This window comes from Grampus griseus (assembly GCF_964374135.1).
Source record: "Grampus griseus genome assembly, chromosome: 14".
Classification (NCBI taxonomy): Eukaryota; Metazoa; Chordata; class Mammalia; order Artiodactyla; family Delphinidae; genus Grampus; species Grampus griseus.
This window is the reverse complement of record NC_139008.1, coordinates 74,126,074-74,150,487: the sequence shown is the minus strand read 5'-3', so window position 1 is coordinate 74,150,487 and position 24,414 is coordinate 74,126,074. Positions and strand designations below refer to the sequence as shown.

The window sequence follows — 24,414 nt, the reverse complement described above, 5'->3', positions numbered from 1 at the left end:
AAGCCCCACTGAGCACCTTCAGACCCTGCCTCCTCCCCCTGCTCGGGGGAGCACTGGCTCCTTGCCTAGAGGTCCTCAGAGCACAGCCAGGTGCCTGCAGAGGCCACATGCCCCGACCAGGTGCCTCTGGACCTGCTCTTCCTCCTGACCCTTGACTGGAAAACACAGCTGGCTGCCCACTCACTGTGCTGGCTCCAGGGCCAGCAGGCATCTAGGTTTCTGCCTCAACACAGCTACCTGCCCTCTGCTCCCCAGAGGGATCAGTGAAGCTGATACCAGCTGTGGGAGTTTGGGGCTTGCAGATTATTGATGCAGGGAGGGCTCTGGACCCTTCAGACCTCCTGGACGTAGGCGGAGGCCACCAGGGACCCAGGTGTGGGGACGACAGGATGAGAAGTTAGTAAGATACCGGAGCCCTCGGTTGGGTGTGCGGGCCCAGGGCTCATGAGAAGGTGAGCCTGGATGTAGCGGACTGTGGTCCCAGAAGTCGCTCCAGGTTCCTCAGCCTTCTCTGCCCTCAAGACCCTCACACATTCTTGAGGGGGGGAGGTGGTTCTGTATTTCCTTTTACAAATGAAACAAGGTGGCAACACGATGGGGGCCAGGAAGGAAGGGAAGGCGTGGGGCCTATTTACAGGGGACTTGGAGTGAGTTTGAGGTGGGAGGTTGGGGGGATGCGGGCAGGGAGGGGAAGCCCTGACAGAGCTGTAATCTTCCTATGTCATTGGCAGTCTGGGTCCTGCTGCCACCCCAGAAGGAGGGTCCTGGGATCCACTCAGCCCCAGGAGGCCTGAGCGCCAGCAGTCCAGACCAGCACCCTGGGGCTCCTCCTCCCCGCAGGATGTGTTAAGTGGAGTGAGGCTCCCGGCTGGGGCCCTGCTCGCGGCCTGAGTCCCTGTCCTTGGCCTCCGAGGAGGACGACGAGGAGCCGACAGAGCCATGGCTGCGGCCCGACTGCCGGTAGGCGGCGCTCAACTCCTGCAGCCGCTCAGGCGTTGGCCCCCACTTGGCAAATCCAGGGTCGTTCTGTAGGAAGAGCACGGCCGTGCTGTGGACAGCCTTGTAGTGCATTTCCTCCCTGCGGGCAGAGGCAGCGGCTCAGGGAGGGGCCCGGCCCGGCCTGGTCAGCCCTGCCCAGCAGCCCAGCCCCCCTGCCCCGCCCGCCCAGCACCCACTTCTTGCAGACATGCTGGGAGCCGCTGCGGTACTCGTGCTCGAAGGCGGGCAGGACCAGCTGGTGGCGCTTGAAGCGGCTCTGCTCCATGCGGGTGAGCGCTGGGGTCGGGGGTTCCCGCCACTCGGGGATGAACACGATGAAGGACAGGGGCTCTGGCGAGCTCTCGAGCAGTTTCTGTGGGAGGGGCCCACGGTGGCCATCAGGGCCTGGCCCTCCAGCAGCCGGCCATCTTGCTCGCCGCCCCCCACCCGTGGCGACACACCCACCTCAAAGTGAGAGACCATGGCATCCATGAGCTCCTCGCAGAAGGGAGGGTTGGCCTCGAAGGAACCACTCAGCGGGGAGAAGTCCAGGCAGGGCCTGGGGACAGAGGCGAGCATTTCAGGTCCCAGGACCCAGTCCCTCCACCAAACACAGGCGCTGCCCCCACGTGTAGGCAGCCACGTTGGAGAGATGGCTCTGGGCAGGCCAGAGGCCACGAGTCACCCTAATTCTGGGATAAGGCGTGGCCATCTCTGTTGAATGGATGAGGACACAGAGGCTCAGGCTTGGTGACCCAAGTTCACTGAACTGGTTAGTGGAGGAGCTGGAGCCCCAGTCCAGTTCTGATCCCAGTGCCACCACAGCACGAGCCACACCCAGGAATCCCCTGCTGCTGAGCTTGCCCTCTTGCTAGCCGGGCGGCAGCTGCCTCTCTCATCCATCCGCACCCCCAGGCCCCCGCCACACCTCTCACTCCCCGGAACCAGGCGCTGCTGCTCCACACCTGGGCTAATTCTCTTGAGAGCACAGGCTGGGTGAGGGCGTGGCACAGGCTCCCAGACACTGAGCCACATGTCCCAGGTCACACAGCTGGGGGGGTGGGGGCGGGGCAGGGATTCCACCCCAGACTGCCCAGCTCCAAAGCCCTCAAGCCTCGGGGAGCAGCTGACCCAGGTGGGCTCTGTGCTCTGGAGGATGGCTGCCTGGGCAAGCGGGAACCCACCGGGCCCGGACCCTCACCCGCGGGAGCCGAAGTAGCCGTCCGTGTCGGGGAAGGCGGAGCAGTACTGGCGAAAGTAGCAGTTGAGGGGTGAGGCGAAGCACTCAAAGCTGACGCCGAAAAGCCGGTGGAGGGCCTCGAAGACGTGCACGGGCAGCGACCCCTGCAGGCCTGTCCCCTCGTAGAGGCCCACGCCGAACATCATCTGCAGAGCAGCGGCGCTCAGCCTCTGGGGCGCAGCCTCCCCCCGCTCCAGAGGAGCCCCCACTCCAGCTGCCCCAGACCCGTACCTGGTACCGGCGGAGAAGACACCAGACTCGGGGCAGGAACCTCTCAAAGGCAGAATCGTCGATGCAGCTGTAGCGGTAAAGGAGCCACTGTAGGACAGAAAGCAGGGGCTTCAGCAGCAGCCCTTCCCTCCCTCGTCACTGCCTCCTGCAGAGGACTCCAGGTCCAGAAAGATCAGCCCTTCACACCCCCCCTCCTGGGGCACCTGCCTCCCCCACCCCCCAGCTCTTACCAGCTTGCTGAAGTAGTTGCGGCTGACCTTGACCATCTCGCCCTTATACCGGATGCAGACCACGTTATTCTCCACGTGCATTTCCACGCTGGGCATGGGAGGTGCAGACACGGCCAGCCGTACTGGATAGCAGTACACCAGGCGGGGCTCCACCTCGGGGGCCTCCACCTCCTCTGTGGGCAGGAGAAGAGTGAGGGGCCGCCAACTCTCACCCTGGACAGCCTCAGTGCCTACCGAGGGCCAGGCGCTTCACACGCGCAGCCCAGTAACCAAGGGCGGTAAGTCTCACCCTGTGGAGGAGCAAACTGCAGCTCAGACAGTTCGGTAACGAAGGAAACAGCTAGGCAACTGGCAGGCGCGAGAACCAGTGGCCCACGTCAACACGCTCCGTACTGACTCGGGCCCCCGGGCCACCATGCCTTGGGGCCTGGTAGCCAAGCTGTGGGTTTGTTGCCAGGCAGAAGTATGAGACCTGCACTGCTTCGTCATCATAGTCACAATACCTTATTTAGGGATCTTTTGGGGCCCAGCACTTTAGTTCCCAGGGAATCCTCACACGCTCCTGTGGCCAGGTGTCTCACCTCAGTGAGGCTTGCAGAGAACGGATGTGAAGCAGGTCCACCTGACTACTTATCCCTGGCCTGTCTCGCTCTCCCTCCTCCGGCTCTCCCTTTCTCATCCCTTCTTCTGTTTCCCAGAGGAGTGCTAAAACCCCAGAGCCGAAGGCCACAGCATGTCTCGCCCCAAGCGCTGCCAGGAGAAACAGGCTTCCCCAAACCAGCTGGCGGCCTTGAGGCTCAGCCTCACTTGTCCCTTTGTCAGGGCCCGGGATACCGAGTTGGTGGCGTCACAGCTGGCTCCTCGCCACCTGGCGCCTTACCTGGGATGTTGTTTTCCTTGAGAATGGCAAGGTGCTTCTCTCGGATCCGTTTGACGTACTCCAGAGAGATGTGGTAGATCTTACTGCAGATACCCTCCACGGAGTCCTTGGCTGCGGCCGAGACGTGGGGGCCACACTGCCTCCGCAGATGCTCCAGGCGATCCTGGAGGAGACACTCCTGATCAGGGCTCTGGTGGGCGGGCTGGGGAGGGCTGTTAGATTCCAACGGTCCTCGTTCCGAAACAGGCTCTGCTACTTACTAGCTGTGTCACTTGGACAAATCCCTCAGCATCTGTGAATCTTATTCCTCAGCTGCTAAGGGAACACAAAATACTTACCTAACAGGGCAGTTTGAATATTAAATGCGATCATTCCCATTAAGGGCTTGCCAAGCTCCTGGCATACAGTAAGTGTCCGATAAATGCCAGCACTTATTGTTGGGGTTACACTGGGCCAAATCCCTTGATACTTGCTGGGGAAACAGACAAACCAGGCACAATCCCTGCTTATAAGGCATTTGCAGTCTACGGGGAGAAAGACTGTTGTAAGACAGGGGCCCTGTGGTCACTGCAGATTTGCAATTTGAGCTTTTAGCAATTTGTAATTATACTGAATTGCACGTGTCAAAGTGATGGGTGAAAGTGAGTCACTCTGGCTAGTGAGTACACCTACCTTTGTCACTCTCTACGTGTCAAGTACACAGTTACTATCGTGAAGTGCGAAACCTTGTCTCTTGTGAAAAATGGTCCTGAAAAGAAAGCCCGTTGCTAGTGCTGGTGGAGAGTTAAAGAAGTGATGGGTTTGGGCCAGAAAACAGAATTGTTTTGAAGACATTAAAGTGGGCGATTGAATGTGGTAGTAGCTCTTAACTGAAATAGGGCCACACACACCCAAGAAAAGGCAGTTTGTCGATCTGTTTCCAAAAATCTAAAGGGAGGTGTTGAACATTCATTAAGTTGAAAAGGCAGCTACTTATGGTGTGTGGCCAAGCACAGGATTCTATTAAGAACGCGAACGGAAATGTTCTCTGGGAGAAAGCCAGGAGCCTAGAGGAACATCTTCAGATGTGAGTCTGGGGACTGATGACTGTCGAAGGTCCACTGTACTACTGTACAGAAGGCTGACGGGGGGCCCGCCCAGCCTCGGCAGGCAGAGTGGGCTTCTCGAAGACGGTGGCCACAGAGCCTTTCCACCGCTGGCCTTCCGGCTGCGGCCACTCACCATATAGTCCTCCTTGGAGGCGGAGTGGTCCTTCCGCAGCCAGCTGAAGGTATCCTCCACGTTCCACTTGACCACCTTCCTGCTGTCGGGAGATGCACTCCTGCCAGTTGAGGGTACATAAAGGGGCCGGCTGTTGAGCGTCTGCTCCACCCTCCCTCCTCCTCCCATCCTACTTCCACTGGCATTTGGGCATCAAACCCAGGCTGACATCATGACCCTTGTTCTGCCTTTGGGAGCTGGCCCCACTCCTGCCGCCAAGCGCAAGGACAGGGCCCTGAGAGTGGGCCAAATGGCCTGTGCCCTCCTCCCCCACTCTGCTCAGAGCCCCCTTGTGCCAGGGTCACGAGACGGAGCCAAACCTGGACTCGATGAGCCGCCTGGCAGCCTCTGCGTATTTGAAGAGCAGACGCTTGGCTTCCTCCCGGAACTTGATTCGGGATAACCTGGGTTAGAGAGCAGGCAGAGTTAGAGCCCTTCTATACCGGCCTGGGCACACAAACCAAGTTGCCGGGGTCGGCCGCAGCTGCGGGGCTGTACCTGATGGGAATGTCATTCATGATTTCGCGAAACATGGAAGGTGACACGACCGGTTCGCAGTTGCTCGGCAACAGAGGATCAGAGCCTTTGTCCACGACCTTGCGCTCCAACATCCAGCGGTTGAAGGATTCCCGGGGGGGCTCGATGCCTGTGGGACGGGAGAGCTGATGAAAGTCTGGATTGAGTCAGCGGGCTCCATGCCAACCGGCACAGGAGGCATGGCATGGGCACTGGAGGTGCAACAGTAAACAAGACAGCCCCTGTTATGTCAGGAGCTTAGTCCTAGGCAACATTTCCCAGAGTATTCTGAGAATTGCTAGTTTTACAAAGGGTGTTACAAAGGGTAACAGAGGGGAGGGAGGGATTCTATATTTCAGCCAAGTTAAGCAGGCTTACCTGCTACTTAATAAAAGCTACAGTTTATTACGCATTTACTCCTTGTAGTAATGCTGTGAGGTACAGGTGCTCGGGTTTTTATGCCCTTTTACAGATACATGACAAGGCTTCGAACAGTGCCTGGCAAACAGTGAGCACTGGAAGTGTTAATGATTGGTTTTGTTGTTTGGGCGTTACTGATCCCAGCCACCCTTCATGTAGGCACTGTTACTGTCGCTATCTTACAGATGAGGAAACTCAAGAGCAGAGAAGTTAATCGATAAACCCGAGGTCACAGAGCCAGTGGTTAGTGGAGCCGGGACCCCTCCACAGCACACGCTCAACCACTGGGCTCCACTGGCCAAGCCCTAGCTCTTGCTAACGGTGGATGGAAGCAAAGGAAGCTGGGGCCCAGGAGGCAGTTACCCTCTCGCTGCTGGCACAGCTCCCGGTAGTGCTGCCGAAGCTTCAGGATGAGCTGGGAACGGAGCAGCTCCACCTCAGGATGCGGAGGCAGCACCTCTGATGGCCCCCGGTGCTTGATGACAGCGTTGGTCTGAATGTCGAGATCCCAGTACACCCTTGGGGCACAGACGGGAGCAATGAGGAAAGGGATGCCCTGCCTGCCACCCCACAGTCCCAGGCAGGCCGACCATCGGTGATCGGCACTCCCAAGCCAATCAGCAGGGACTCACTCAGTGGGTCGGAGGAGAGCTGCCTGCTGTTTATCTTCAGGGGATGTCCCCCAAATCTTCAGGGTTGGGGTTCCTGGGATGCTGGGGGAGCTGGGCACTGACGGGCCCGTGGGTGTCATGGGGATGTCAATCTGGAGCAAGAGTCAAAGGCGCCAGGTCAGGAGAGCTGGCCCACGCGCCAACGCCGTGTGCACCTGGTGAGCTGCGCCCCGGGCCCCCTCCTGACCAGTCTGCCGATGCTCAGCACTCACAGGGCACCTGACTGGGCTGCCACGGCCCAGCCAGCTCCTGAGTCCACACACACTCACCTTGGGCTTCTTCACGCCATTGCCACTGGGCTGCTCTTCCGAGAGCTGCCGCTTTCGGGGCTTGTTCTCAGCCGGGGGGGTTTCCACCAAGCTTGAGTCTTGGGGCAGGGGGGTCGCATTCAGCCCCAAAGGGTCCGACTGGTGGAGGGAGACCAGCAGAGTTGCAACCAGGGCCAGCGGCTTAGGAGTCCCAGTACTGCGGAGGCCTGACGCCTCCTGCGCCCCCGCTCCCACTCCTTGGAGAAGAGCAGAGGGGCTGGGATGCGGGAGGGACGCTCGGCTCCACTCCTGCCTGCTCCTTGCGACTGTGCACCCCGGGGGAGTGCTTCCCCTTCCTAATTCCCTCACCTTCAGAACAGCCAAGCTGAGACCGACCTCGCCACTGAAAAGGTGATTAAAGGACCAGTTTAACATGACATCTGGCATGGGATCAGTGCCCAGTACATGTTAGCTGCTTCTCCTTAAGAACCAGAATGGGGGACTCCACTGGCAGTCCGGTGGTTAGGACTCCGAGCTTTCACTGCTGAGAGCGCAGGTTCAACACCTGGTGGGGGAACTAAAGATTCCGCAAGCCGCTCAGAGCGGCCAGAAAAAAGAAAAAAGAACTAGAATGAAAATTAGGAATAAAGGGAAAACTCAAGAGACTCTGGGAAGTCTTTTGAAGACACCGAGGGTATGTGTGTGATGGTGGGCAGCAGGGCCTAGCCCTGAAATCCCTCAGGTGCGAGTCCTGCTCTGCCTCTTACTGGCTTGAGGTCTTGAGCCAGTCACTTCCCCCCTCTGAGCCTGTGTCTTCATCTGCAACATGGGGGTGGATCGTGCCAAGAAAGGCTGCCCCAACTGACGGCAATCCAAAAGCCCACATTCCCGCCAGACAGCCCGTGCCCCCACGTCCCCATCACGTGGACATTCCAGTTCCCAGACAGTGCTCCTCCCCGCACCCGACTTCACTCAGCCTACCTTCTCACCTTAAACGCTGGTTCACAGAGAAGCCTTCCCTGTCCCCTTCCCTTCCCCAGACCCGCTAAGGATCCCGGCTGTACTCTGACACAATTCTTCACGCAGGTGCTATACTGTAATCCTCCTGGCCCCTCCAGTAGACTGTCCCCTGAGCATGCAGAGGCAGGACCAGGTCTATCTTGTTAACAACCACATCACAGGCACAGTGCCCAACATGCAGTACGAATTCAGCATCGTACACTACAATCATCTTTCTAGGTGTCAGTCTCTCCTACTGAAGTATAGGTTCCATGAGGGCAGGATTGTGTCTGTCTTGCTTGGCATTGTGTCCCCAGGTCCTGACACAGGGCTAGGTACATAATAGCTGCTCTGGGTACATTTGGGGAAGGCCCAGATGCCAGAAGCCGCCAAGACCCCTGCCTGAGGCCGGCACTCACAATCACATCGTGCTGGCCCAGCACGGGCATCTCCCACAGGGACTGGTTGGTGAACCGGTTGAAGTAGTAGGGACGGTTCTCCCTTCTGCTCCAGCACTTCTCCCAGCCAGCGTGCACCAGCTCCTCTGCAAGCAAGCACGGAGCCCAGCCAGGGTCAAGACTGCTTTCCAGGCACCCTTCCTACCCCACCACCCAACCACTGCCCCTCGCCAGTACCTGGGAGGTCCTGCACCAGGCGGACGGGCTTTGGAGAACAGGGCTGGCTCTGATTGGAGGTGCCTGGGGAGTGACTCAACAAGGATGCTTCCTCCCGGGGGCTGCCGTGATTCTCATTGGCCATCTCAGCACCCACACCGGACCTGCCACACAGAGGACCGAAGGGTGTCAGGGCCAGCAGGGCATGGAGGTCAGTTCCACCCCCGCACTGCACCCCAGTTACAATCCACAAGGGCCCCAGTGACCACCTGCACATGTGGAGAAACCAATCCAGTCCCTTCCTGGACGGCCAGCCTTGTGCCACAGGAGCCCTCAGCTCTAAGTTGCAGTTCCCTCAACTGTAAATGGGTGCACTCCCGTTGCTCTTTTGGCCTGGAATACTCTTTCCCCGCTTCTCTGCCTGGCTTGCCACTAGGTCCACATCCTCCAGGGACCCTTCCTTGATCCTCCCTTCCCCAGGCTAGGTGATCAGAGTCCTAGGATTGTAGGATTGTAGCACTCAAATAGTCTGGTCCATTAACTTGGTTTGTCTCCCCATTAGACTGTCAGAACTCCCAGGCCTCAGTACTGGGTACAGTTCAGCTCTCTCCAGTGCTCAGCATGGCACCTGGACCCAGCAGGAGCTGTATTCATTCTGCCAATGTTTACAAAGCACCAACAGTGGTAGACAAGACAGAACAGAGTCTGCCCTTGAGAAGCTGTTACCATAAGAAGAAATAGTAACTGCTCCTCTTTCCTTTTCCTATCCAGTAAAATCTAACTGGAACACAGCACAGCCCAGGAAGGGGCATGGCATCTAATTAGATGCCTTGTTCTACACTACAGAGCAGGAAGAACCAGTAGGACTGAGAAGGAATACCGAGTTCAGTCCTTCATAATCCCCAGGTGAAAACATACTTTAAACACCAGGAAGAAGGTCAGCTCCTTCTGATTTGTATTCCTAACTACCCCACCCAAAGCACACCCAGCACAAGCCTCAATGGCCAAAGTGGTTCCCAACCTGGCTGTCAGACTCCTAGGGGCCAACTGAGGTCAGCCTGGTGCTCCTAAAGTTGTTTTCAATGTCACAACACCCAAAAGAAATCAAACATTTACCCACAAAAAGACCACAAAGGCACATTTAAACACTGGTTATCTTTGCTACTGAAATTTTATCAACTGACTGCTGTCACATTGATTATCTCATGACAATCAGAAGCTCTGACGGTTGATGGCGACATCATAGCGATCACTGGCTTGTTGATTTTATTGTACACCCAGTCACAGACATCTTTGTTAATTTGGAAAGGGGAAAATGAACGGTTACTTTGTCTGTACAGTTTGGCAGATAAAAATGCAGGGAACAAGAGAACACACATACAACAAAAGGGGGCCAGGATAAAAAGGTTTGGAACCACTGACCAAGGGGAGATGCCTTGGTCCTCTGGGGAAGAGGAATTCCCGGTGCCTCGGGGCGGACCCACAGGTCTCAAGGCTGAACAAGGTCCCTCTTTCTCTCACCCTCTGGGGTCTGCAACGCTAGCATGAGAGGGCTTTCTTCTCCGGCCAGATGGACCCCCTGGTCCCACAGAGGCAGTGGGGAGGCCTGCAGGAAAGCGTGCAGTGCAGGCGTGTGGGCTGGTCAGCAGTGGAGTGGACGGGAGCCCAGGGGATTCCTTGCATCAGCAACTGCAGAGCAAAGGGAAGAAAAGAGAGTCACAGACCTGTGAAATGCTGCAGAACAGGGACAAGAACAAGAGGGGCAATGACACAGGGCACGGCGGAAGCCCCCAGGACAGGGCGGGACACTCTGTGGGAGATCTGAGGATTCAGGGGATGAAAACGGTACTTCTCAAGCTTCCCAACCAACAGGTTCACACTCACAGACTTGCAGCCTGCACCGTCCCACGGGACCCTGAGTTGAAAAGGGCCCTGAGACTGGTTTAATGCTCTGCTGTCACGGTCTTCACATCTTTCATAAACTTTTAACAAGGGGCCTGTGTTCTCATTTGTACATTTGATGTCACAAATTATGTAGCTGGTCTGGCCAACCACAGCACCCCTAAGACGAAAGTGAACAACATACGTATCACAGGTTGGGAGTGGGCACGGTCCCAAGCCACCCACAGTGAGGGAAAAACACATTTCTTTGAATCAGGTCTTTAATTTTAAAAATAATAATAATCCATGCCAATGCATTGTATAACACAGCGTGTTCACCTTCACTGAAATATTTTCCCCAAGAAATACTGTGTGATACTGATGCACCAAGCAGGTGAACTATGCAGAGGAGGGACCAGCAGCACAGCTTAGTGAGGCCAAGTGGGGACTCTGCAGTGTCTCCAAAACCAGCTGTGCATCAGAACCACCAGGGAACTTGTTAAAAAAAACCCTCAGATTCCTGTCGCTCACTCCACATCGTAGAGATGGGGAGGGGAGATACACAAGAATCTGTATCTTTTAAACACAGCTCAAGAGTGGGATTGGGAGACTGGGTGACTAATCTCACTTTACACCACTTCAAATCTTTACCAACTTTTTTATGATTAAAAAGTTTTTTAATTTCCCAGGTGATCTGGATGCAGCAGGTCGGTGCTGCATCAACCCTGGGTTTGCACAGACCCCGGTTCCAGAAGCTTCTGCCACTTTCCGAATTAGAACCAGAATTACTCAACCTCTACGGTCTCGATGCGTAGAGCTAAGCACACTGTACTAAGTGCAAGTTATCTCTGCAAGTAAGAGATAACTGCTATTACTAAGGAAAAGTTTTTATTTATCCTGTGGCTTCCCGGCCCCCGCGCACACCGCAGCTCGACAAGGGCCCAACAGCTTAAGGATAAACAAGCGTATCTGCGGAACCCGAGGAACACACCACAAGGAAGAGAGAGTCCGACTCCAGGATTGGAGGAAGACGGGGCGGGATCATTTCAGTAACGCACCAATCAGAATACTCCGGCCCAATAGGGAGCAAAGGGCTTCCAAAGTGCGCAGGCGCGGGGGGGCGCGCGATGGAGGGGAGGGCCCAACCCCCGCCGCGCGCGCACCTTCCCCCTACCCGCCAGCGGGGGCGGGCTGTTTGGCGCGCGCGCGCCAGCCCATCTCCCGGGCTCCGCCCCCCGCCCCGCCGCGCGCTCCCGCCCCCGGGCTGAGGCGACTCAGAGTCGGAGACCGACACAAAGGCGGTGGCGGCGGCAGCGGCGGAGGGGCTCTAAAGACCGGTCCGCCCGCGCTCCCCGGACCCAACTCCCTCATCCAGGTCACCGGCCCGGCCGCCCCCCAGTGGGCCTAAGATGGCGGCGGCGGCAGAGACGGGGCAAGCGGTAGCCTCGAGCGGAAAGCGCCGGAGGGGGCCACCGCCGCCTGGCTTCGGACCCCGGACCCTGGCGCGGCTCGCGGCGGGACTATGGCTTCCTGGGGCTCTTACCTGCCCGCAGCGGACTCGAGGGGACGCGACTACACGTTCTGCTCGACCGCCCGTTTTGCCGCCTCCGCCTCGCCCTCCCCAACGCCGCTGCCGCCATCTTGTGTCCCGGGCCGGGACTCCGCGCTGCGCATGCGCTGGTACCGCCTCTGAGGGACCTCGCCGCTGCCGCGCCGCCATCTTGAGTGTGGCAGGACAGGCCGACTCTTCAGACCTCGCTTGCTGTGGGCCCCCTCCCCTTCCTGCCGTCCTTCCCTGCTGTTCATGCGGGTCTGAGGAGCGGGAGGCAGCTTTGCGGGCCCTGGGGTGTGGACTGAGGCAGGAATGAACCCACGAGCACGCTCCCTGCCTCAGTTTCCCCCGCAAGCACACCCGCTGGGGCCCCAGGACCTGAGTGGGCGGTGCGCTGGCAGTCGAGCTGAGTGTGCGCACCAGGGGGCGCGGAGCGGGCTTGAAACCTGCGGGGGCTAGGCCCAGACGCCCACCTGGGGGCGGAGTCCTGGTGACGTAATCTCTGGACGTACAGAGGACCTGGGTCTTGCCTGCGGCGCGGCTCCGCCACTTCCGGGCAGTCGCTTGTCGTCTTTGGACCATAGTCCGGAATGTTTTCCAGCCATTTCTTATATGCAGGCTGCATGCACATCGAACTTTCTCCCCCAATGAGGCTGCATAAGTTCGAAGAGCCCCTGAGTAGAAGAAACTCAAAATAGCCCTGAGAGACATATAATAAAGATGGCTTTTGGCAAAGTTGGGAAATTATAAACTAAATGCATCAGAGGGCTTTCCAACACTGATATCAGTGGTTGCTAGTTGCAGTGCAAAACCTGAGACCTCAGGCCGGCCACAAAAGTTAACCCAGCAGGAGAATGGCAGTCGCCAGGTCCCTGGCTCCCTGTAGGATTCTTTGGTAGAGGTGAGCAGGCGACTCACTAGCTCCACCTCCCTCTGGCCTCCCCAGTAAGCCGACCTCCCAGTGATAGCTTAGGAAGACAGGCTTGCCACCTGCTGTTCGACTTGCGCTTCCCACGTAGAGCCTGAGGCTGCAGATACCCCAGCCGGGCCTCCGCTCCTGTCCGTGGTGCCTGGTCCCAGCAGCTTGGTGGGGTTGGGGGAGTGCCAGCAAACCCGATGCAGTAGTGTGAACAGTAATTAAGAACTAGGGTTCCCATCAGTCTGACTGGGTTCAAACTCCTCCTCCACCCGAGATGTAGATGTGTGGCCTTGAAGGAGTTGCTTAACCGCTTTACGCTTTAGTTTCCTCTAATGGAGGATAAGGCTGCCTACCTCATCAAGGTTTGGTGAGAATTAACTGGGATGCTGCCTGTGGAACTACTCAGCACAGCAACTGACACAGATGTTAGCTCTTATCACCTCACGGGGTTTGAGGCTTGCTCCATGTAGATCTGAGACCTCTGGAAATAAACCAGCTCCTTGTAGGCACAGCAGGTGCAGCGATCCTGCCCTCACAGTGCATACAGTTCACCTGATAGGCTTGACAGGCCATCAGATGCAGGGTCCCCACCTCAGACAGGGGAACCACATGTCCTGCTTTGCCTGAGACAGTCTTGATTTATGTCTGTTGTCCTGGCATAATTATTAAAATGGCTTCCTTTCTCAAAAGGGCCCTGGTTGGACAATAAATTATATGGTCACTCTAGACTTACAGAATGCCCAGTTTTACAAGCTCACTAGCTGGTTCTTATTAACACTGGAGTGTAAAAATCATATAGTGATGGTTACATGTTCGTGCCTTCATGTTTTCAAAGTATTTTTTCATTCCTTGTTCAGATTCTCTTATTATCAAAGCATCAAACTTCCCGAGTGCCTATCCTAATCTGTCCTCTCTGAACCCTGAGAGTAGAAAAGATTAGATCAAATCTACACATGAGGAAACTGAAGCTGGGGGAGGGGGCAGGGGTGAAATGATTGTCCAGGTTCACAGCCATGAAATAAGAGAACTGGGATTTTAAGCTCAGGTTTTAACACCAAAACCTAAGGCTGATTCCCTAAAACCACACTGCTTCTCTCTCTTGTGGAGAAGGGAATCTGGACTCGGGGCAAGTGACTTGTCTGAGCTCACATGGTGGTCCTGGACACTTCCACTTCAACGTCTTGTAGGTTTCTCTACTTCAGAGCGTTAAACACTGCTCTTCACTTTCTTTGCGTCCCCAAACTTGTTCTTCCCATTATATCCTCATCCCTTCTCTCTATCATTTCTACTACTTAGAGCAAGCTCTACTACGTAGAGCAAGCATTATTTTAAAAATCTTTTTCTTGTGAAGAATAGTACACATAGGGACTTCCCTGGTGGTCCAGTCGTTAAGACTCTGCGCTTCTCTCAATGCAGGGGGCCCGGGGTTCAATCCCTGGTCAGGGAACTAGATCCCTCATGCCGCAACTAAGACCTGGTACAGCCAAATAAATAAATAAATATTTTTTTTAAATAGTACACATGCAGGAAGGCACACAAAACAGAAAGGTAGATGATTTGTCACAGAGTGAATGTGGTAAATGTCACTCAGGTCAAGATATTGCGAAGCACAGGGTAATCACTGTTCCCACTACTTTTGCGATAATCACTTCCATGCTTTTATAGTTTTACCGCCTAAGCACGCATCCCTAAAGACTATCCCTTCATTTCACCTGTTCCTCAAACTTTATATAAATGGAATTATATGTGTTTCCCTTCTTTTGCTCAACATTGCACTTGTAAGACCCATCTAAGTTGTTGCATGTAGCCATAGTTAATTTTCATTGCTGTATCCTGTCTTCCAATGTATATTTCTCTACTCCACTGTTGGGGGATATTAGAAGCCCCCACCCTGTACCTCTTTTCTGAATTACTACTGGTTTGGAAATCAGTCCCCAAACCGGTCTTCTGATCCTCCAGCCCTGCTTCTCTCGTGGTCCATAATCCACCATGCAGTCACGGGGATCTCTTTAAGTCTGGTCATACTGCAAATCTGACCAAGTCACCCTGGCCTTAAAACCCTTGAATGTCTCCCCACTGACTGCACAATAAAGTCCCAAACCTTACCTTGGCTTCCAAGACTATAGTTATGAGAGCTACTATGGCAGGGCGTTTGCTAGGGGCTGCACCAAGCACTTTACATACACTCATGTTATTCACAATCCGGACCTTCAAACCATCTCTCTTTCATTTGGTCCCAGTGATCCTTATAATTTCCCTAAATGTGCCGCATTCTCACTTGACCCTGGGCCTTTGCACATGCTCTTTGCTCTCACTTTTCCTCCCCCTTTGCCTAATTCAGCCTTCATCTTAACTGAGATGTTGCCTCCACCAGGCAGCCTTCCCTGAACTTGCCTGAATCCAGGCTAGGCTAGGTCAGGTCTCCTCTTCTGTATTCCCCTAATGGCCTGTGCTCAGTGTTTGTCCATTTTCTCCGTCCACGAGGCTGTGGACTGCTTAAGGGCGGGGACAGGGCTTGTCACCCCTGCAGTCCCCAGACCCAGCACTGTGCCCAAGCCTCCATAAATATTTGTTGACCACAGACAGACCACACTGGGTTGAAGTCTTAGTGACTTTTTCAGGTATCCCCATCTCTATTCCAGGCTCTGGTTTCTGTGGTGGGAACACCAAGGCAGCACCCTTTGGGACACCAAGAAAAACATGAGTTGCACAATGTGGCAGAGTCCCTGCCAGCAGCCTGGGGTCGTGTACTCCCAAGATGGGTTTGAGCAGGTCAACCAAACATCCTGGGGCTTTCAAGCAGTCCATCAACTTTTCTGTAGAAGCCTCACTAGACAGCAGATCTAGGTTGGGAGAGATGGTAAGCAGAGCTCCTCCAGACATAGCCAGTCCTGGACGTGAAACCAAGCAGGACCCTGTGGGGCTCCTGAGCATAGAAGCTTTTCAAACAGCTAATTAGGAAAGAGAGGGGATGCAGAGGCAAGGGAGGAGCAGTCAAGAAACAATAGTGATCAGGCTTCCCTGGTGGTGCCGTGGTTAAGAATCTGCCTGCCAATGCAGGGGACACAGGTTCGAGCCCTGGTCCGGGAAGATCCCACATGCCGCGGAGCAACTAAGCCCGTGCGCCACAACAACTGAAGCCCGCGCGCCTAGAGCCCGTGCTCCACAACAAGAGAAGCCACCGCAATGAGAAGCCCGTGCACCACAACGAAGTGTAGCCCCCACTCGCCCCAACTAGAGAAAGCCCACGCACAGCAACAAAGACCCAACACAGCCAAAAATAAATAAATTAAATAAATAAATTTATAAAAACATAAAAGATTTTACATGTTTTTAAAAAAAATTTTTTTTTATTAAAAAAAAGAAAAAGAAAGAAACAATAGTGCAGCCTTGGGGCAGGGTCCTTGTTCCACCTCAAGGGATACACATAATATTTTTGAGGTCTTTATAAAACTAAACCCCCAACAAATGGAAGATGTTAGCATTCTTCATTCCAGTTTAAAGGAACCAGAGAAGTTCATTAGGAGGAGACCACCTGAGGCCGGATTAAAGGAGCGCAGGCCCTGCACGCACCCTGACCCTTATCAGCAACCTCACCTTTGAACTATTGCTATAAAAAACTCTTCACCAAATCCTCCCAGGTTGGGACACACGCGGGCCTCTCACTGTTGTGGCCTCTCCCGCTGTGGAGCACAGGCTCCGGACGCACAGGCTCAGTGGCCATGGCTCATGGGCCCAGCCGCTCCGCGGCATGTGAGATCTTCCCGGACCGGGGCACGAACCCGCATCCCCTGCATCGGCAGGCAGACTCTCAACCACTGTGCCACCAGGGAAGCCCGGGACACACAGTTTTGAGGGGCATGAGCCCACTGTTTCCCCCTTTGCCTGGCAAAGCAATAAAGCTATTCTTTTCTACTTCACCCCAAACTCTGTCTCCGAGATTCAACTGGGCACTGGTGCACAGAGGCCGAGTTTCTGGCATCAGCGGGAGCCTCTTATCAGGGCTTCTGAGGACCCTGGCCTCAAGTCAGGACAAAGCCATCTCCATGTTAAAGCGGAAACATAAACATACAGGCTCAGGGTGCCACATACCTTCACCTCCCTGTTCTTTCGCACTACGGCAAGAAGCTGCTGAGAGAGAACCACACATTTTAAGCCCTGAGGTCCTGGCAGTTGGGGAAGGGAGGCTCCAACATGACCCTGTTCCAGGTTGCTTTCCTCCCCACCAAGGCCAAGCCTGAGCTGCCCCAAGACCCTGTTCTGCAGTTGAAGTATCACTAAGGCAGTTTCCAAGGCGAGTGGGCCTGGCCCTAGGAAAGCTTTGGAAGCAGGCTGCCACCCAAGCTGTGGTTTCCACAGGGAGTGGCTCTCTGGCCGTTCTGGGACCAGATGAGAGAAGCCAGTTAAGCCAAGAATAGATGAGGGCAATGGGGCGCCTCCTCTGGTCTCCATGGCCCAGAGAGTGTCTGATGTGGCGTGAGGCCCCTTCCATGTCTTCACTGCCCGATATGTGTTGAGGCCTGCCCCAGAACCTTGAGACAGGCTCTTCATCTTCAGGGAGCCCGCGGAGGAGTGGGGAGGCAGACACATAAATACACCGTCTGCTACAGGGAGATAAAGGCTCTACTGGGACGACCAGGGGAGTAGGTGTGCAAAGGAGAAGGCTTCAGAAGAGATAACAGTGAGGTGAATTTTGCTGGAAGAATAGGATTTTCCAGGTGGGCAAGGAAGGGGGAAGGGTATGGCCAAGGCCTGGAGGTGTGAAAACGTGTGTTATGTTTGCAGAACTAATCGGTCTGAGCGCTGCCTGGGAACCCACATCCAGTCCCTGTTCTGGGTTAGGGCCCAGCATCCCCAGGTGGTGTTTCAGTCATCTCAGGATGGGGTGGGGGGCACCAGTGGTGGTCTCCTCCACCCTCCCACCCACTCCCTCCGAAGCCCATTTTTCTACTTCGGGCAGCCTGGCCAAGAGCCAGGATGTTTACACCCATACGAGCTGAGTCTGCAGAATTAAATCCCAGACTTCTCCAAAAAAGAAGCCAGGGTGTCAGCTGGCAACTTCCTGAAAGTCTGAGATCAGAGGAAACAGTGACCTAGAGAGGGAGGAGGACACCAACGGAAACCCCAGCTGAGGGGTTTCTAGAACATTTGGTTTCTAACCCAGAGATCTCAACCCTTTATTTGGGTATAATTTAAATACCATGAGATTTATTTGTTTCAAATAGCAATTCGGTGGTTTTTGGTAAATTTACACAGTTGTGCAACCATCACAACTCAGAACATCTCCTGCTAAAAGATCTCTTGTTCCTGTTTGCAGTCAACCCCTCTTTCCACGCCCCAGTCCCAGGTAACCACTAATCTGCTCTCTGCCTCCATAGATTTGACTTTTTCTGGACCTTTCATATCAATGGAATCATACAGGGACTTCCCTGGTGGTCCAGTGGTTGGGACTCTGCGCTTCCACTGCAGGCGACCCGGGTTCCCTGGTCAGGGAACTAAGATCCCGCATCCTGCATAGCTGTGCGGCACGGCAAAAAAAAAAAAAAAATCATACAAACTGTAGCTTTTATGTCTTGGTTCTTTCACTTTGCAGAATATTTTTGAGATTCATCCAGGTTTTAGCATTTATCAGTAGCTCATTCTTTTTTGTTTCTGAACAGTATTTTTGAGATTCATCCAGGTTTTAGCATTTATCAGTAGCTCATTCTTTTTTGTTTCTGAACAGTATTCCCTTGTACAGATAGACCATATTTTGTTTATTTGTTCACCAGCTGATGGACATTTGGATTGTTTCCACTTTTTAGCTATTATGAATTGTGCTTCTGTGAACGTTCATGTACAGGTGTTGTGTGAACATATGTTTTCCTTTCTGTTGAGTGAACGCCTAGAAGTGGAATTGTTGTAGATATAGTACATTTATGTTTAACTTTCTAAGAAACTGCCAGATGTTTTCCAAAGCAGCTGCACCATTTTATATCCCCAGCAGCAAAGTATGAGGGCTCTGATGTCTCCACGTCCTCGCCAATACTTATTATTGTCAGTCTTTTATATTATATCATGCTGAGGAACTATTTTTTAAAATTTATTATTACTATTATTTTTTTTTTTGGCCACGCCACGCGGCTTGCGGGATCTTAGTTCCCCGACCAGGGATCGAACCCGTGTCCCCTGCAGTGAAAGCAAGGAGTCCTAACCACTCTCCGCCAGGGAAGTCCCTGCTGAGGAACTTCTTGAGAACACCCACGGGGACTTCCCTGGTGGCGCTGTGGTTAAGAATCCACCTGCCAATGTAGGGGACACGGGTTCGAGCCCTGCTCTGGGAAGATCCCACATGCCGTGGAGCAACTAAGCCCATGCGCCACAACCACTGAGCCCGTGTGCCACAACTACTGAAGCCCGGATGCCTAGAGCCCATGCTCCGCAACAAGAGAAGCCACCACAATGAGAAGCCCGCGCACTGCAACGAAGGGTAGCCCCCGCTCGCCACAACTAGAGAAAGCCCACCCAGCAACGAAGACCCAACGCAGCCATAAATAAATAATTTAAAACAAAATCCGCCTCTTTAATAAAAAACAAAAACAAAAAAACACCCATGGATGCCCTGGCTCCGTCCCAGACCAGTTAAATCAGAATCTTGTGGGTTGCGGCCCAGGCATATGTATTCAAAACATAACAAAACGAAGCAGAAACCTCCCTACTTGAAAAGCTACTAATGTGCAGATGGGTTGAGAGCCAGTGATCTAATTTTCGGCCTGAAGTTCTGTCCGACTTCACCGAGAGGGAGCTCAAGCTGGCCAGCGGCCTCTCCCACACCAAGAAATATAGGGGCTTGGGGATGAGAAACAAGAAACCTCTCAAGAAGGCACGCGCAGTCCCAGAGTAGATGGGTTGTTGGAATGTGAGGTGAAGGGGCCTGGGAGCGGGTTGGGTCCAGGGGTCCTGATTTCTGCGCAGCCAGATGAGATCCTAATGGGTCACCTCCCACGACTTTAGGGATTGTTCAGGCCTCTCAAGAGATTAGGAAAGTTATGACATTTCTGGCTGCAGACCAGCTCCAGATAACCCCGGGGAAATACAAGGAGGTTGGCGGTGCCAGGAGGAAGCACAGGGAGCTTAGAGGCTCAGGGGAGAGTTAGGCCAGGGCCACACGGTCGGTGATAAAATCTCCTCCTTTTGGAGGGTCTGCAGATGATAATAACCACCCACTTTCCAGGTACCAGACCCTGGGCACTAGGGATACAGCTATGAATAAGTGTCAGGCTCCTACCCCCATGGAGCTGACAGTCTCCTGGAAGAAACAGACAATAAAGAATTAAACAGAAGGACAGGTAATGATGCGGAGGGGGCCTCTCAGTGGGGGTGGCATTTGAGTAGAGATCTGAGTCAGTGAAGGAAGCTAGTCATGCAAAGGTCTGTGTGCAAAGATGTTTCTGGCAGACGGAAGAGTCTGTGGAAAGCTTGAGACTGAGTGGATTTGGTGTGTTCCAAACAGTGGTAGAAGGTGGAGTTGGAGAGGAAGGTAGGCAAGAGCTAGATCACCTAGGGTTTTTGGGGGGTCATGGCCAGAGTCCGAGTTTTATTTTGCATGCGATGGGGAGAGAATGGAGGAGGGGTTTGAGCAGGGTAGTAACACGCTATGGATTTCTACTTTTTTTTTAAATTAATTAATTTATTATTTTTTGGCTGCACTGGTCTTCATTGCTGCGCACGGGCTTTCTCTAGTTGCAGCGAGCGGGGGCTACCCTTCGCTGTGGTGCATGAGCTTCTCATTGCGGTGGCTTCTCTTGTTGCGGAGCACCGGCTCTAGGCACGCGGGCTTCAGTAGTTGTGGCACGCGGGCTCAGTAGTTGTGGCTCACGGGCTCTAGAGCGCAGGCTCAGTAGTTGTGGTGCACGGGCTTAGCTGCTCTGCAGCATGTGGGATCTTCCTGTGCTCGAACCCGTGTCCCCTGCATTGGCAGGCGGACTCTTAACCACTAAGCCACCAGGGAAGCCCCGACTTCTACTTTTTAAAGATCACTTTGGTTGGTGCAGGGAAACTAGACCTATAGGAGCAATAGGGAGGTGGGGAGATGAGGCGAGTTGTCCAGAGAAAAGAGGAAAACAGCTTGGACTGGTGTTGGTGCAAATGGAGAGATGTGTTTAGATGTGGGACACCTTTTGAAGTTAGAGACACCAGCATTTGCTGACATGAGGTAGGAGGGGAAAAAAAGGAGGCAAGGATGACGCCTGTTTTTTTGTTGTTTTTTCTTTTGGCTGCGCCCTGACCAGGGATAGAACCCAGGCTCCTGGCAGTGGAAGTGTGGAATCCTAACCACTGGACCATTGAATTCCCAATGCCTACATTTCTGACTTGAGCATCTTGGTGAAGGATGGTGTCATGCCCTGAGATGGAGAACGCTGGGAGAGGAGCAGAATTAGGACGAGAGGTGGGGAGGCTAAAATAGAGATCTAGCTCGGTGGAAGAGGAGGGAGGCTGGGGGGTGGGGGGACTGCAATGTCCTCATGATTCAAAGCTGGGGAGTTGGCCATCCTTGTTACATCAAAGCCTGTGTATGTTGGGCCCCTGAGACTGTAGTATTAGAGCATCTCGGAAAAATTCAAGATGCTGTAATGTTCAGGATGCTTCTTGCAACCTTTAGGAAGTCCCTGCAAAAACATAGACAAGCTTAGGCCGAAGAGGTGGCCCATCCTTATTAGCAAAAGGACAAGTCACCACATCTTTTTGTCCCCTCCCTTCAGGTACTACGAAATTTTATTACTGGCTTATGAACTCCAAACATCTAGATAGCACTTCTGTGGATCCTCCAGCATGTCCTCAGATCGCCGAGAGGGTGAGAAGCCCATGCCGAGTGACTAATGCGAGCCGGAGCACGAGGCTTAGAGGACCATGGAGAGAGAGGCCCCCGTGACTCAGAGTCAGTTCACAGGCTGCAAGAAGCATAGAAACTGAAAGGAAGGTGCAGCATGAAGAAAACGAAGAAGAAATCAGAGAGAATAAGTGAGCTGCCCGAGGTCAACATCAGAGCTGAGCTGGAAAGGTACTGGGGATGGGGTGCAAAGGACCCAGGAGCTGGGGAAGCAGCACCCCACAAGAAGCGTTAGAATTCTTGAGTTTCAAACCTGGAAGGGCCTTCGAGGCCCAAATGGCCAGCTCCTTCCCCTGAAAAAGGAGGAAATGGGAAAGAAAAGGAGAAACCAAAAGACCAGGTCTCCAAGTTTTAGAAGTCACAGAAAGGCAGTCAACAGCTCCACCCTGGCTGAACCCAGGAAGCCCTGGTCCATTATTTCTCTCTGTCCATTTGGTAAACGTCTGGTTTCCATGGGGGCAGTTCTGTCCAGCTGCGTTCTGGAAACAGGTGGCTTGCAGAGACGTAATCAGGGTCTCCCAATCTGACATATGCTCCCCCCACAATGCACCCCTCCCCTCATTCCAATTGGGCCCCCATCACACGTTCCCAGGCACACCCACGCTGAGCAGCGCGCACACAGGCTGCGGGGCTCGTGGGCTCAGGCAGAGTGAGAGGGAGGGGGATCATTTCCTGAGGGGTAGCTTGGGTGGGCCTTGGGGGTGGGGAAGTGGTCAGAAGGAGAGATGGGCTGACGCAGCTTCTCCAAGCCATGCAAGTGTCCAAAGAAAACACAGCTGGAGAAAGGGAGAGGGAGCGGGGAGCTGGGCTATCCGAGTGCTGACTTCTTGGGTAGAAATCCAACTTGGTAAACTGTGGTCAGTAGAGCCTGTGTTTATTTACTGGGACCAGTTACTTCCTCCTGCTGTACCTCAGTATCTCAATGTGCAAAACAGGGACAATACTAGCTACCTCGAGCGATGGCTGTGAGGATTAAATGGGATCATTCAAAAAGAAAGACGACAGGGCTCCCCTGGTGGCGCAGTGGTTGAGAGTCCGCCTGCCGACGCAGGGGACACAGGTGGGTTCGTGCCCCGGTCCGGGAAGATCCCACATGCCGCGGAGCGGCTGGGCCCGTGAGCCATGGCCGCTGAGCCTGCGCGTCCGGAGCCTGTGCTCCACAACGGGAGAGGCCACAGCAGTGAGAGGCCCGCGTATCGCAAAAAAAAAAAAAAGAAAGAAAGACGATAGACTGAAGTGGTGAAGAGCGTGGGCCCTGGAGCCAGACTGACTTGAGCTAATTACTTCACCTCTCTGGACTTCAGTTTCCACATCTGTAAAGTGGGGATGATGACGTACCTATTTTGCAGGATGTTTTGAGGTTTCGGTGAGTTCCTATTTGCAAAGCACTTTTTGTTTGTCAAACAACTGCTTGATACTAATAACCAGAGACATTTATTGAGCCCTTTGGTGTGCCAAGTACTAGATTCAGCACTTTATACTTTGTGACATCAAAGTCTGCCACCCAGGGAGGGAGGCAGGTATTAGATCATCCCATTACAGATGTGGAAACTGAGGCTCATAGAGAGACTTACTTTTTAATTTATTTTAATTTATTCTAGAACAGGGATAGGCAAACTATACTCTTTCTTATAGTATTGTTTATGGCTTCTTTCATGCTACAGTAGTGGAGTGGAGCTGTGACAGAGATTAAAGGGCCTGCAAAGCCTAAAATATGTACTATCTCACCCTTTACAGGAAAAGCTTGCTGACCTCTGCTTTAGAAAATGGCAGAAGCAGGATTTGAACCAGGTCTGCCTGGATCCACAGTACTTAACAGCTTTGCTATTCTGGTTTTTTGCACTATCACTGTGCTGGGTGCAAAATAAAGGCTAGAAAATCATTTCTTTCCTGTCACTTTGAGGGCTGAGAAGGCTTCTCTTATCTTCTCATATCCAGGAGTGAAAGTGGAAAGGGATTTGGGGATTCTGATCGCTCCATCTTTCAGGCCAAGCGGTGAGGACTCAGGGAAGGCTGCCAAAACTCCGCGTGGGGCTGCACATCTGACAGTGTCACTCTGAAGTGTGAGGTCGGGGGCACAAATTGTGGGAGAGAGGGGAAATCCGTGTGACAGAGAGGGGCAGGCTGAGTAGGCAAGTCCCTGAAATCAAGATCAGAGACTATACCTTCTCGTCTGCCAGCCCAGGTCAAGGCTATGCTTAGAGTCAGTCTGACTGAAACTCACAGAGGCAGGAGCTGGTAAAGAATCCCGGGGTGGTGTAGGTATCGCCTGCTCCCCGGAGATACTCAAGGGCTCCAAAACCAGTTCAGTCACACAGCAAATATATACTCAGTACCTGATCTGTACCAGGCACTGTTTTAGCACCGAAATAAGTGGTGAACAAGATCCCAGCTCTCACGGAGACAGACAATAAACCAATATTAAATAGGAATAAGATCTATAAAGAAAATAAACCAGGCTGATGTGATTGGGAGTTAACTCCTAGGTAGGCAGGGAAGGCCTCTCTGAAGAAGGGCCATTTAAGCCGAGACCAAAATGACAAGGAGCCAAGCCATGAGAGGATCAGAGGGAAAAGCATTCTAGCCAGAGGGAACAGCAACTACAAAGGACCTGAGCAAAGAATTTCACTTGCATGTTCAAGGAACCAAAAAGTCAGTGTGGGGGCTTCCCTGGTGGCGCACTGGTTGAGAGTCCGCCTGCCAAGGCAGGGGACGCGGGTTCGTGCCCCGGTCTGGGAAGATCCCACATGCCGCGGAGCGGCTGGACCTGTGAGCCATGGCCGCTGAGCCTGCGCGTCCGGAGCCTGTGCTCTACAGCCACAACAGTGAGAGGTCTGCGTACCGCAAAAAAAAAAAAAAAAAAAAAGTCAGTGGCTGGAGCAGAAGGAAAAAGCTGAGAGTGGTGG

The 24,414-nt window shown here is 53.7% G+C and overlaps 1 protein-coding gene across 3 annotated transcripts; it reads right to left on the bottom strand.

The window, feature by feature from the left end:
- Position 1: 1 nt before the first annotated feature.
- PCIF1 (phosphorylated CTD interacting factor 1) lies at positions 2-12,149 on the bottom strand. Of its 3 annotated transcripts, XM_082669796.1 has the most exons (17): positions 11,712-12,149; positions 9,710-9,976; positions 8,309-8,451; positions 8,093-8,217; positions 6,696-6,833; positions 6,388-6,518; positions 6,119-6,273; positions 5,318-5,465; positions 5,140-5,223; positions 4,781-4,880; positions 3,560-3,722; positions 2,680-2,852; positions 2,450-2,536; positions 2,180-2,364; positions 1,444-1,537; positions 1,176-1,351; positions 2-1,078 (listed from the first exon to the last, which is right to left on the bottom strand). In XM_082669796.1, exons 3-17 carry the CDS (start codon positions 8,430-8,432, stop codon positions 847-849), a joined length of 2,115 nt encoding a protein of 704 aa, XP_082525922.1. In that variant the 5' UTR covers positions 8,433-8,451; positions 9,710-9,976; positions 11,712-12,149; the 3' UTR covers positions 2-846. The 3 variants fall into 3 exon arrangements, with proteins under 3 accessions (XP_082525922.1, XP_082525924.1, XP_082525923.1); XM_082669798.1 differs by lacking the exon at positions 11,712-12,149 and having other exon boundaries at positions 9,809-9,969; XM_082669797.1 differs by lacking the exons at positions 8,309-8,451; positions 9,710-9,976; positions 11,712-12,149 and having other exon boundaries at positions 6,696-6,931; positions 8,093-8,150.
- Between the last annotated feature and the right edge of the window lie 12,265 nt (positions 12,150-24,414).